We start from the raw sequence: 15,227 nt of genomic DNA on the forward strand, positions 1-15,227 counted from the left end.
ATCAGAGTACCTCAGAGCAAGGAGGTAAAGAATGATTGTCTAGGAAGAGATCTCACAATGGGAAAGTGTAATAATTAGGATGCCGCAAGGATCGTTATTAGGGCCAGTACTGTTTTTGGTTTGTGTGTCAATAATGTTCCAGATTAGAGTGAGTCAGATGTATCCCTGTTTGATGATGTAAAACTAATGAGAAGAATAAAACAGAGGAGGAAAAGATGTGGAAAATACTGTATATATTTTCCAGAAATTCAGTATTTATATGTAAATAGATGGGCATACTGTATTTAATAATATTTATCTCATAGAAAACGGAAAGCCTGCGTCTGCGCAGACGGGACTCGCCATCTTGGTTTTGATTTTGTATTAGAAACGTTGGTGAATGGGGAAGAATTTTTCGTGCTCTAGAGGTTAAAATTGTGCTGACACCTCTCAAATAGGAGGCGAAATTGGTGGATATGCATTCCTGCATAACTTGAGATGTCAGACGACTGGACAAGACAGCTCCAGGAACCTCAGATAAGCTCTCTAGATTTGTGTATAATTCTGGCCAGCATTATTTTCATAGATTTAGTTAGAGTGAGGTTTTCTGAGTATGATACACATTAATCTCCAGTCAAATTGGTGAGTAATATTAAGATATATTTTCCTTTTGTTGTGTAATTGTGTATATATATAACCATTTATTATTTTTAATATACAGTCCACAAATTTATATATTTACCAGTATTCCTGGTGTATGTATATTTCATTTAATTAATAGGTCCAGAGCAACTTGTGGTTATGACAGTGATATCGAAGGGGGACATTTTTTGCTACCTAGGTGTCCCAAATTCCTACTTGTCTATGTAACATTGATAAATGATAATTATCTTTGTTATCATTTACTGTTATGTACATAATTAGTTACATTCAGATCAATGCAATTTTCCACAGGAGAGGCCGCAAATGTATCTGGGCAAACTGGACAACTAGTCAGACAGTGGCTGCTTGAATGCAACCCCAGCGACTGGAAGGTAGTGAAGATCGGGAGAAGGAACAAAAGACAGAGGTTGTAGACCTCACTCAAAGTGAAAGACGTAGGGACGAGCATAGTGCTTAGTATTTCGCCAGAGACTTGCATCAACTGAATAACATCTGAAACCAATGCTCACCTTCCAAATTTAAGAGTGGCCTTCAGGAATCTCAAGAAATAGTTTTTCTGGGCACTTCATCCAACATATGTCAGGCCTATCTTGGAGTACGCAGCACCAGTATGAAATACACACGTGAGGAAGTATGTTAAGACACAGGAGAAAGTGCATAAGTATATACCTTGTTTCAGAGTTAAAGGTCATGAGTTAACAGGAGAGGCTAATGGATTTGAATCTATCGATATTGGAGAAAATGGAAAACACAGCAGCAAGTTGAGAGGCAGGCCGGGCTAGGAACTAAGATTCGATCCTTACAGCCACATATAGGTGAGCACACACACATATATATGAACATACACACACACGAAACAGGCCAAGTGTCTTACCGACAAATACCCTTGAGAAATTATAATTAACACATACACACACACACACACGTGCAGGAGCTATGATTCGACCCTTGCAACCACAACTAGGAGAGTACACGCACATAAGAAAAATGAAAGAATGTATAACGTCATAAGAATTTGTATTTAATCCAACAATATCACAGAAGATAATATATATTACAAAGAATATCAGTGAAAGTTTTAGTGGTAAACACAATGTATTTGGATCTTGTTGGTGTCGTCTGCTGTTTAAATATGTCGTGCCGAATAGGTAAAATTGGTCAGCAAGAACTCATTTAAAATTAAGTCATTTCTAAAATTTTCTCTTATGCGTTTAAAGATATATATTTTTTAATTTATGTTAATGTAAAAATTAACAGTTTTGTACCAAAAGAACTTTAGAAAACTTACCTGACCTTATTATAACAAGCGCAATTTAATTTAGTCTAATCCAGTTAAATATATTCTAGACAAGTTTACAATAATTTAATAATAAACAAACACAATGGAACATTTTTTTCGTTAGGTCTAGAATGATTTTTGCAATATTATTGCATACACAAATTTTCGCTTGCCTTATTCGGCAAGAAGAGCATTACTATCTAAGCCAAAATCGCAAGTTTTACCCATTATTACCCATAGATAGATAGATAGATAGATAGATAATAAGACGGGAAATCCTGTGAATGTATTACCAGTTAAAATTTTATTTACATATAAATAACATTGATATTTAAGCTGTAATAAATATATAAATGAAGATAAATATTAAATGTTCTCGTATTCAGTATAATTCACATAATTACCATATATACAGTTACTACACTTATTGTTTTATCAATCTTAAGTTAGAACAAAGTGTTCTGCATATAAAGGTGTTTTTGGTATGTACACCAGTTGTTATATTCCTTTGTACCAACATGTATCATGCTAAAATATTATACATAACAAGAATTATTATTATTATTATTATAATCAAGGGGAAGCGCTAAACCCGGAGGATTATACAGCGCCGGGGGGGGGGATGTGGAAGGCATTCAGGCTTAATTCGGGGAACTGGAGCACAGATCCAATTCCCTAAATCAAGAGCCCCTCACCAACTACATAACAAGCAATATAAATTTCGGTTTACATGGAAATTCTGTCTTGTCTTATGTAAGTTATACTGTATGTTACTATGGACTTCTGGTATAGCAGACATTTTTTTTTTCATTCTTACCCCCAAACTACAGCAGTAACTTATTCTAGCTTGGATAAACTTTGAAGTACGATTATATCACTTAATTTATCACCTAACTTGATAAATTAGACACATGTGCAACTCTCGGGTATCTTTACTGAGTTGTACATGTGTCTAATTTATCAATGTGTCGGTTCTCTGAACCATTATGCTTCACCTAACTTATATATTAAAGTTTTTATTGGGAATATTTACTACGGCTAACCCAGGATAACCCCCAAGAAAGCCAGCCTGGCTTATTTCCACTCAAGTCCTTTAATATCACTGTAGATTGATTATATCATATGCCTAAATAAGAAAAACAAAATAAAAGACCTAGGGTGTTATATTGTTATATGTCTAGGTTATAATACTGTGCTAGGCCCTCGATCTGTATTCCCTGGAGCGCAGGCGAGAGAGATACATGATAATATACACTTGGAAAATCCTAGAGGGATTAGTACCAAACCTGCACACGAAAATCACTCCCTATGAAAGCAAAAGACTCGGCAGGAAATGGAACATTCCCCTGATGAATAGCAGGGGCGCCACGCGTACACTGAGAGACAACATGGTAAGTGTCAGGGTTCCCAGACTGTTCAACTGCCTCCCTGGCTGTCTTCAAGACCCCTGGCTGTCTTCAAGACTCCTGGCTGTCTTCAAGACCCCTGGCTGTCTTCAAGACCCCTGGCTGTTTTCAAGACCTCTGGCTGTCTTCAAGATCCCTGACTGTCTTCAAGACCCCTGACTGTCTTCAAGGCCCCTGGCTGTCTTCTAGAAGGCATTGGACAGGCATCTAAAGTCATTTCCTGACCAGCCGGACTGTAGTTCGTACGTCAGTTTGCGTGCGACCAGCAGTAACAGCCTGGTTGATCAGACCCTGATCCACCACAAGACCTGGTCTCAGACCGAGCCGCGGGGGCGTTGACCCTCGAGACCCTCTCCAGGTACACTCCAGTATATTCGTGTACGCAACATGTTACATCATCCACACCACTAGTAGGATGAACACTATTATTACACATTAAGACACATGTGCAACACTTGGGTATCTTTATTGATGAGATGTTTCGCCTACACAGTAGGCTTCTTCAGTCAAATACAGAGGCAGCAGGTGTAGTAGTGAAATACAGTTGAAATCAGTCCAAGGTTGAGGGACTGATCACCTCGAATACTATTACTCCAAGCTTGATGGACTGATTACATCATCTGCATTTCACTACTACACCTTCTTCCTCTGTATTTAACTGAAGAAGCCTACTGTGTAGGCGAAACATCTCATCAATAAAGATACCCAACTGTTGTACATGTGTCATAATCTTCAACTTGTCAGTATTTTATACCATATTCACCAAATATTTTTACAATAAGAATACGTAATTAACCCGTAATGGTGACAGCATAGTGGACAATATTAGCCAGGGGCTACACCCTAGACGTGTCACAAGTTCCATGTAATTGAATCATTATAGGCTACGTACGGTTACATTAATTACATTTCTTACACCAGTTACTCTTAATATTATTAAGAGTGAACCTGAAATCGTCACAATAAACATACTCTTGCACAAAATCCATTTAGCCAGTTGGAAGTTCTTCGCTGGAGTTATATTGGCTTATCAGTGATAATACTTGCAACTCCACTAACTGGATGGAATAACCTGGCTGGTAATTTCTTCAGTTCATGACGCACGACTGGTAGGTTGGTACCATATATTTGATGTTAATATAGGCGTCGCGGCCTCCATGTCTCTCCAGGATCTCCAGCGTCTCCTGGATCAGGTCCCCCAGGTTCTCCCTCCGCTGCTGCGAGTAGTCAATCTCGTCTCCGGAATTTACTGCGGAAACATATACTAATAAATGAACATAACCCCTAACACTGATTCAAATTTAAAGAATAAATATTAAGCTACATACCATTTTTGTGTTTGAAAAGGTTGAGAGTGGGAAGAATCTGCCTATAGTAGGGAACAAGGGATTCCCCGACCAGAGGCGCAGACATGACCAGTTCCTGTAGCACCTTCAACACTGTACATATCACCCTCACGTCCCGAGTATTGAGGGCGCCTGCAAGCACACACACATACACTCAGTACATATCTAGTCTAGTACTTGTCATGATGGTAAAGTAGACACATGTGCAACACTTGGGTATCTTTATTGAGGAAACGTTTCGCCACACTGGCTTCATCAGTCCTTTATAAAGAAGAATGATGAAGATCAGGAATTTGAGGTAATTAGTCTCTCAGCCTGGAGTCGATTAGTGTCGTTAGGTCCAATTCCGTTAGTTTCTAACCGTGGTTTATACACCTTAGCCCAGGAACAAGCCTTGTGTGTGTGTGTCTGCTAAATTACTATTATTATTACATTCATGGAGGGAGTACTAAACCCAGAGGGGTCATACAGTGTCTAGGGGAATGGAAGGCATTCAGGCTTATTTCAAGGAATTGGAGCATTGTTCCAATTCCTTAGATCAAGAGCCCCTCGCCAGCATCAAGGAACCTTCCTTGAGGGGATGTGTATCAACACCTCACCTTGTAATAATATAACTAGTTATCTGTTGATACAAACACCACCATTAATGCTAACTATGAAAAAAGTGTGAGTTATGATGCATTATTATAGCCAGGCCATGTTAATTTCTGCTCTTAACAGCAATAACAATTATTATTATTATTATTATTATTATTATTATTATTATTATTATTATTATTATTATTATTATTATTATTATTATTATTATTATTATTAATACTGAAGAAGCTGTCACTTCTTACTTATACATAAATTACTTCTAATCAAATAAGTAACAAATTCTTAGTATTTTAAACTGTCTGGAATTTTGGTTATGGAATATATGAAGTATCTGTGAAGTATCTGTGAAGTATCTGTGAAGTATCTGTGATGAAGTATCTGTGATGAAGTATCTGTGATGAAGTATCTGTGATGAAGTATCTGTGATGAAGTATCTGTGATGAAGTATCTGTGATGAAGTATCTGTGAAGTATCTGTGAAGTATCTGTGATGAAGTATCTGTGATGAGGTATCTATGATGAAGTATCTGTGATGAAGTATCTGTGATGAAGTATCTGTGATGAGGTATCTGTGAAGTATCTGTGAAGTATCTGTGATGAAGTATCTGTGATGAAGTATCTGTGAAGTATCTGTGATGAAGTATCTGTGATGAGGTATCTATGATGAAGTATCTGTGATGAAGTATCTGTGATGAAGTATCTGTGATGAGGTATCTGTGAAGTATCTGTGAAGTATCTGTGATGAAGTATCTGTGATGAAGTATCTGTGAAGTATCTGTGATGAAGTATCTGTGATGAGGTATCTATGATGAAGTATCTGTGATGAAGTATCTGTGATGAAGTATCTGTGATGAGGTATCTGTGAAGTATCTATGATGAAGTATCTGTGATGAGGTATCTATGATGAAGTATCTGTGATGAGGTATCTATGATGAAGTATCTGTGATGAAGTATCTGTGATGAGGTATCCACAATGTATTAGAGTATCTACCAAGTATCCACGATGATTTGTAATGAAGTAATCTACAACGATCTATAATGAGGTAGAATATCTATAATGAAGTAGAGTATCTACAGTGATCTATAATGAGGTAGAATATCTACAATGATCTATAATGAAGTAGAGTATCTACAATGATCTATAATGAGGTAGAATATCTACAATGATCTATAATGAAGTAGAGTATCTACAATGATCTATAATGAGGTACAATATCTACAATTATCTGTAATAAAATAGAGTATCTACAATTATCTGTAATGAGGTAGAATATCTACAATGATCTATAATGAAGTAGAGCATCTACAGTGATCTATAATGAGGTAGAATATCTACAGTGATCTATAATGAAGTAGAGTATCTACAGTGATCTATAATGAGGTAGAGTATCTACAATGATCTATAATGAAGTAGAGTATCTACAGTGATCTATAATGAGGTAGAGTATCTACAATGATCTATAATGAAGTAGAGTATCTACAGTGATCTATAATGAGGTAGAGTATCTACAATGATCTATAATGAAGTAGAGTATCTACAATGATGTATAATGAAGTACAAATTATCCAAAAGTGAAAAGCAGGGGTGTCACTAGCACGTTAAGAAACAACACAATAAGTGTCAGGGGTCCAAGGCTGTTCAACTGCCTCCCAGCACACATAAGGGGGATTACCAATAGACCCCTGGCAGTCTTCAAGCAGGCACTGGACAAGCACCTAAAGTCGGTACCTGACCAGCCGGGCTGTGGTTCGTACGTTGGATTGCGTGCAGCCAGCAGTAACAGCCTGGTTGATCAGGCCCTGATCCACCATGAGGCCTGATTACAGACCGGGCCGCGGGGGCGTTGACCCCCGGAACTCTCTCCAGGTAAACTCCAGTGTAGTATAAATGATAACATTGTACTGAACACTTCCACTTAACATTTATATTAGTGAAAAACATAGTACTTTTCACGCCAGCGATAAGTAAAATATGTAAACACAAAGTATTCCCAGAAATGACTTAAAATGTTTGTACTAGATAGTGTGTTCTGTCTTGAAAGTCGGGCCGGAGGGGAAGGGAGAGGTTATTAGATAAAAAAGGAAGGGAGAAAATAAGGTAGAGGGAGGAGGGTGGATAAAACAGGAAGGGAGATAGGAAGGTAATGTTAAAGCACACACACTGCCGCTAAAGCCTCGGATATTAAACGTCAGTCTGTGTTAACGTACCTCAAAAATGGCGGAGCGTTGGTGGCAGATTATCACCACACTAAAACTGCACCAAAATTTCCGCTTTTGTTTTTTAACGTCAGGAAGTTAAAGAACATAGAATATAGTTTACACTGAGGCATTCTGTCTACGGAATATGAATGAAAACGTACAGCAAGGATGAAAATCTAAAATGTATATTGTCTGGATTGAAAAATGTGGACGGTCTATACAGAAGTTAGTTAGTTTAGTTTAATATGTTTATTATGCACCCCATACCCATCCTGTGGGCGGTAGTCAAAAGATTACAGAGGTACATAATTGGTCCAGGGACTGGACTCCAAAGTTTTGATAGCTGAGCAAGTTACAGAGGTAATGAACTCACAATTTACAAAGGTAATGAACTCACAATTTACAAAGGTAATGAACTCCAGGTAAGTCTGGTCACAATCATGACAAGTTACAAAGGTATTTACAGATTACAGAGGTACGTAATGGGTCCAGGGACTGGGCCCCCAAAGTTTTGATAGCTGAACTAGGTACAAAGGTAATGAGCTCACAAGTTACAAAGGTAATGAATTCTGTAGAATGGTTACTTACGTTTATACTTTGGCTACAATCATGAACAAATTATAGAGTAATGAGCAATTCACACTTCCACACTTCCAGCAAACACAAAATTCAAATATTTACTGCTCATTACTCTGTAATTTGTCTATGATTGTAATCATGTCATAACGTGTTTATCATTCATTACCTTTGAAAATTGTCATGATTGTGACCAGCTCTACCTGGAGCTCATTACATTTGTAAATTCTCATGATTAATGTGTTTATGATTCATTACCTTTGCAATTACTCATGAGTGTGACCAGCTCAACCTGGAGCTCATTACCTTTGTAACTTGGCCATGATTATGACCAGATCTAGTTCATTACCTTTGTAACTTGCTCAGCTATCAAAACTTTGGAGTCCAGTCCCTGGACCAATTGTGTACCTCTGTAATCTTTTGACTACCGCCCACGGGATGGGTATGGGGTGCATAATAAACATATTAAACTAACTCATACAGTTTAGACACTGTCAGTTAGTTCTACTGTCTCCATGTTTTCATGACTCACGAAATCGTAATAATACGATTGCAAACAAACCACATGACGGGTGGGATTTGAACTCATAATGAATGAGTTTTAGGACTAACTCGCCGTGAGTTCAATCCCTACCCGTTCTGTGGTCTCTATGCTTTCTAAACAAGTCTCAATGCTTCCTATAAGAATACAGGTCTCCAGGTAGATCGTCAGGTGTCTCCTACATGTGTCTAAATCTTCGAATGGCCAGAGTATATAGACAGTTTTACCTTTCCTCTCCCAGCATCAGCCTGATCACTCACTCTTAATGGGGAGGATGAGCTGGGGAATGACTGGGAGGATCTTGTCTCCCCCGCGGGCAAGTAGCTCACGGATGCCTGCCCTGCTGAAGAAGTCATAAGGGTGAGTGACCTCCCTTAGACCGTCGAAGAAGAGAGGCAGGTAGTGATGATAGTCCAACTTCTCCACCTCCACCTGAAGAAACAGAGAAAAGAAACATCTCGCCATTCTTTCTTACATTCACATTATTCACTCTTACTATTATCCTCTCTCTCTCTACCTTCCAGCGAAGGTTGTGTCCGTGGTGGTCGTGATGTAAGGTTACGGGCACGTCTCCACGTTCGTACATCTTTCTGAAGGTTGTGGGCGGGGCTGGTCGTGGGCGGAACACCCCAAGCTTGGGTGGGCGGCCCACCATAGTTCCCCGCATGCGGGAGGCAGGAGTGAAGGCTTCCACTGTCCGCACACTTCCTAAGGACAAGGCCAACGATGACCCCACCGACCGGTAACTCTGTGTTATATATCACATCTATAAGACACTCACATTTAACAAAAATAATACTAATACTACTACTACTACTACTACTACTACTACTACTAATAATAATAATAATAATAATAATAATAATAATAATAATAATAATAAAATATAGAAGATATTTATCTATGGTTAAATATAATTTTTCCCAAATAACATAATTAATATGTATCTATCAGAATTTACTCCCAGGGTTACTTAATGGAGTTAATATATAGCGGTAATGGCCATCGTGGAGTCTATATAGACTTTAAAACCTAACGAATTATCAATATAAATCACATGGCATATACAATGAGAGATTATTTTCAACCCTGTTTTGATAATTAAAGTGCTCTTGATATTAGAGTACATGTCAATTGCAGCCTTAATGATCCACATGCAATACATAGGTCTTCAAAATTACAGACCTGGAGAATATACAGAGAACTTTCAGTGCATGTATAACTACCATAAAGCACCTAAATTACTGGGAACGGTTGAAGGCCTGTACTCTCTGGAAGGAAGGCGAGGACGATACATGATAATATACACTTGGAAAATCCTAGAGGGACTAGTCCTCAATATACACATGAAAATTATTCCATATGAAAGCAATAGGCTCGGCAGGTAGCGCAACATCCCCACAGTGAAAACCAGGGACACCACCAGTACACTAAGAGACAACACAGTAAGTGTCAGGGGCCCAAGACTGTTCAGCAGCCTCCCAGCATACAAAAGGGGGATTACCAATAGACCCCTGGCTGTCTTGAAGAGGGAGATGAACAGGCACCTAAAGTCAGTAAATGACCAGCCGGGCTGTGGTTCATATGTCGGTTTACGTGCGGCCAGCAGTAACAGCCTGGGTGATCAGGCCCTGATGTACTGCGAGGCCTGGTCATGGACCGGGCCGCGAGGGCGTTGATCCTGGAAATACCCTCCAGGTATAAATATACACATTTACATATACACTGTACTGTATACATCATCAAAATTGACTCGAGACAGTCCCCAAGACGCACTAACTTTCCTGGTTTATCCTGAGTAACTAAAACTCTGGGTTAAAATGTCCGCACCAATCTTACCTTAACTAATTATAGACATTAAAGTATAAGTGGAATGTGGTTTTAAATCTAGTAAAGTTATAAATAGTAAAAGGTTGGCTAATTAACTGAGGGTGATTAAGGCTGCCTAGAACCTGTTGATCTAATTAACTGAGGGTCATTAAGGCTGCCTAGAACCTGTTGATCTAATTAAGAATATTTTAGCAATAATAATGAAGTATGGATTATAGAAACCTCGGTGTATAGTGATATACCCTCCCCTCGGTGTATATTGATATACCCTCCCCTCGGTGTATATTGATATACCCTCCCCTCGGTGTATACTGATATACTCTCCCCTCGGTGTATATTGATATACCCTTCCCTCGGTGTATACTGATATACTCTCCCCTCGGTGTATATTGATATACTCTCCCCTCGGTGTATATTGATATACCCTCCCCTCGGTGTATACTGATATACTCTCCCCTCGGTGTATATTGATATACTCTCCCCTCGGTGTATATTGATATACCCTCCCCTCGGTGTATACTGATATACTCTCCCCTCGGTGTATATTGATATACTCTCCCCTCGGTGTATATTGATATACCCTCCCCTCGGTGTATACTGATATACTCTCCCCTCGGTGTATATTGATATACTCTCCCCTCGGTGTATATTGATATACCCTCCCCTCGGTGTATACTGATATACTCTCCCCTCGGTGTATATTGATATACTCTCCCCTCGGTGTATATTGATATACCCTTCCCTCGGTGTATATTGATATACCCTCCCCTCGGTGTATATTGATATACCCTTCCCTCGGTGTATATTGATATACTCTCCCCTCGGTGTATATTGATATACCCTTCCCTCGGTGTATATTGATATACCCTTCCCTCGGTGTATATTGATATACCCTTCCCTCGGTGTATATTGATATACTCTCCCCTCGGTGTATATTGATATACCCTCCCCTCGGTGTATATTGATATACCCTCCCCTCGGTGTATATTGATATACCCTCCCCTCGGTGTATATTGATATACCCTCCCCTCGGTGTATATTGATATACCCTTCCCTCGGTGTATATTGATATACCCTCCCCTCGGTGTATATTGATATACTCTCCCCTCGGTGTATATTGATATACCCTCCCCTCGGTGTATATTGATATACCCTTCCCTCGGTGTATATTGATATACCCTTCCCTCGGTGTATATTGATATACCCTTCCCTCGGTGTATATTGATATACCCTTCCCTCGGTGTATATTGATATACCCTTCCCTCGGTGTATATTGATATACCCTCCCCTCGGTGTATACTGATATACCCTCCCCTCGTTGTTTATACACTGAGATATCTCTCAGTATATAATAAGATACCTCTCACTGTATATGCCAAATGATACATTTCTCGGTGTATATATGCTGGTAAGTATTTAAACATTAAAGTACTCTCACATGTGGGTTAGGAAGAGCAGAATGTCGTCTACGAGCGCTGACACCGTCAAGAGTCCACTCTCTCCTTCCTGTCTGACCATCATTCACAGTAATGTTGCCTGTGATGGTGTGGTGGGCACTGATGGAGGGTGTGTGTGAAGGAGTAGGTTGACTATGTAATATACTTCTCCGTCCACCAGTGTTATCTTGCCTTACTGAGGTCATGGTGTCTGCTCTACCATGAAAGGTGGCTCCCATACCATCACATTACCACACTCTGATACCATATTTCTATGTGTTTAATTGACTAAACTGTTAATCATGAAATGCAGTCACATATTCGAGTATTTTTGGGACGTATATGCATAATAAAGTTCGGTATTCTGTTGTTTCCACGACTGTTGATATGTTGTTTCACTCTAGGTAACTTGTGGCAGCCTTCAAAGTAATTCCTGTGTAAGCCATCAAACAACCTGTATGGGCGAATATAATTTGAATCCGGTTACTTTACAGTAAAAAAGTAAGCCATTAGAATTACTTATTGTCATTCCTTGGATAACGTAATATATGTCAATCATTTAATGTGTATAACTCCAGGTAACTGTTAATGATGACACTGTTGATAACCTCGACTGTTGTTAACGACTTACATGACTGTTATGTCAGACTCTAGCTCTTGGTCCCATCTGTAGTCTTAACCATTATTAGGAGAGAGTGTGATTCCATTAGTTTCTCCACTAGTGTCTACATAACTATCACAGTAGTGTCTACATAACTACTATCACAGTAGTGTCTACATTACTATCACAGTAGTGTCTACATAACTACTATCACAGTAGTGTCTACATAACTACTATCACAGTAGTGTCTACATAACTACTATCACAGTAGTGTCTACATAACTACTATCACAGTAGTGTCTACATAACTACTATCACAGTAGTGTCTACATAACTACTATCACAGTAGTGTCTACATAACTACTATCACAGTAGCGTCTACATAACTACTATCACAGTAGTGTCTACATAACTACTATCACAGTAGTGTCTACATAACTACTATCACAGTAGTGTCTACATAACTATCACAGCAGTGTCTACATAACTATCACAGTAGTGTCTACATAACTACTATCACAGTAGTGTCTACATAACTATCACAGTAGTGTCTACATAACTATCACAGTAGTGTCTACATAACTACTATCACAGTAGTGTCTACATAACTATCACAGTAGTGTCTACATAACTACAATCACAGTAGTGTCTACATTACTATCACAGTAGTGTCTACATAACTATCACAGTAGTGTCTACATAACTACTATCACAGTAGTGTCTACATAACTATCACAATAGTGTCTACATAACTATCACAGTAGTGTCTACATAACTACTATCACAGTAGTGTCTACATAACTATCACAGTAGTGGCTACATAACTATCACAGTAGTGTCTACATAACTACTATCACAGTAGTGTCTACATAACTACTATCACAGTAGCGTCTACATAACTACTATCACAGTAGCGTCTACATAACTACTATCACAGTAGCGTCTACATAACTACTATCACAGTAGCGTCTACATAACTATCACAGTAGTGTCTACATTACTATCACAGTAGCGTCTACATAACTACTATCACAGTAGCGTCTACATAACTACTATCACAGTAGCGTCTACATAACTACTATCACAGTAGTGTCTACATAACTACTATCACAGCAGTGTCTACATAACTATCACAGTAGTGTCTACTTAACTACTATCACACTAGTGTCGTCATAACTACTTACCTACAAGACTATCAGTGAACTTCCCATATTTTGAGTTATAATCTGAAATATTCCTGTTTAAGCCGGTCAAGGGTTTATAATAAAGGTCAGATAGTGTGTTTGTCCTTAATAAAGGAAGACCAACGCCCAGTGACCAGCACAGAGGACAACACTGATGGTATTGACGTGACATCAACAGGTCTTGTTGACCATGTGTTGATGCTCGTTGTCATGGCAACCACAACAACACTAGCTGACTGACGAGCTGCGCAAGATGCGTGTACTTACCTAATTGTGGTTTCAGGAGTCGATTCACAGCTCCTGAACCCGCATCTTCGTTGGTCGCTACTAGGTTCACTCTCCACCTGCTCCATGAGCTTTATCATACCTCTTCTTAAAGCTATGTATGGACCCTGCCTCCACTACATCACTCTCCAGATTTTTCCACTTCCTGACAACTCTATGACTGAAGAAATACTTCCTAACATCCCTGTCACTGACAAGGGGACACAGCTTCCAGTTGTGTCCCCTTGTTCCTGAGAAGAAGAAGACAGCTTACATCCACCTGTCTTGTCTTCTTGTCCAATATTTCCTCTTTGATGTGTAACTTAATAATGATCCAAGATGAACTTAAATAGCGTTTAAAATTTCCTCTCCAAACTGTAGATGGTTGTGAAAAATGACTTAAATGCTTTGAAATTAACATTTCTACAGATTATTTCCAGTGTTTCACAGCTTTGAGAATAATTCTTTGCCCACATGTATGTTACATCACATGCCACAGAGTTTCTCTGTTTTGTGTTATTGTATCGTACTGTACATTAAAAATATCATAACTAAATATGTCGAATTTGGAAGATTCTTCCTCTCCCTAGTAGAAGTTTTTTTATGAGGACAATTGTTATTGTAGAGGTCTGACCTTCACTCAGACCTCTACAACACAATTGCCATCACAGTTTTGTTAAGTTATACCATGAATTAAGGAAAGATCCTGGACTTCACCTTACGAAACAAAGTAAATATGATAGTAATTATGGACAAGATATATTATAGTGGGAAAATAAACATGTTATTAGGAGACTGGGGAACTTACGTGCTCCTTGACTACTCCAAAATTACTTCAACTACATGAAAGTTAAGACACATGTGCAACATCTGGATATCTTTATTGTAGACGTTTCGCCATCCAGTGGCTTTCTCAATACAGATTCTAGGACATAATAGGAAGACAGTAGAACTATATACAAAAGATGAGGTAATCAGTCCCTCGGCCTTGGAGTTAGTGTTCACAGCATCGTGGTGGAGGAGAGTCTGGAGCAAAGGCAAGAAGACTGGCGTTTTTATAGGCGTCAGTGGATGGGACGGGCAGCAGACGAGGGCAGTCACTGGTAGGCGGGATTCCCCAGTGGAAGTAGGTCCTTCCCAAAGAGATGGGTTAGTTGCAGCAGCCGTGAAGAAGGTCTTGTAGATGTCCTCTGAACCAAGATTCCATGATGTTGCAGTGTCTGACTAGATGTCCTCTGAACCAAGATTCCATGATGTTGCAGTGTCTGACTAGATGTCCTCTGAACCAAGATTCCATGATGTTGCAGTGTCAGATACTTCAACT

General features: G+C 39.0%; 1 protein-coding gene across 1 annotated transcript; it reads right to left on the reverse strand.

The window, feature by feature from the left end:
* Nucleotides 1-961: 961 nt before the first annotated feature.
* LOC128697562 (parkin coregulated gene protein homolog) lies at nt 962-13,831 on the reverse strand. Its single transcript, XM_053789347.2, has 6 exons — nt 13,640-13,831; nt 11,857-12,308; nt 9,106-9,336; nt 8,849-9,020; nt 4,656-4,805; nt 962-4,576 (listed from the first exon to the last, which is right to left on the reverse strand). The coding sequence occupies exons 2-6, from the start codon at nt 12,091-12,093 to the stop codon at nt 4,416-4,418; spliced, it is 951 nt and encodes a 316-aa protein (XP_053645322.1). The 5' UTR covers nt 12,094-12,308; nt 13,640-13,831; the 3' UTR covers nt 962-4,415.
* Between the last annotated feature and the right edge of the window lie 1,396 nt (nt 13,832-15,227).

Source organism: Cherax quadricarinatus, chromosome 44 (genome assembly GCF_038502225.1).
Source record: "Cherax quadricarinatus isolate ZL_2023a chromosome 44, ASM3850222v1, whole genome shotgun sequence".
NCBI lineage: Eukaryota > Metazoa > Arthropoda > Malacostraca > Decapoda > Parastacidae > Cherax > Cherax quadricarinatus.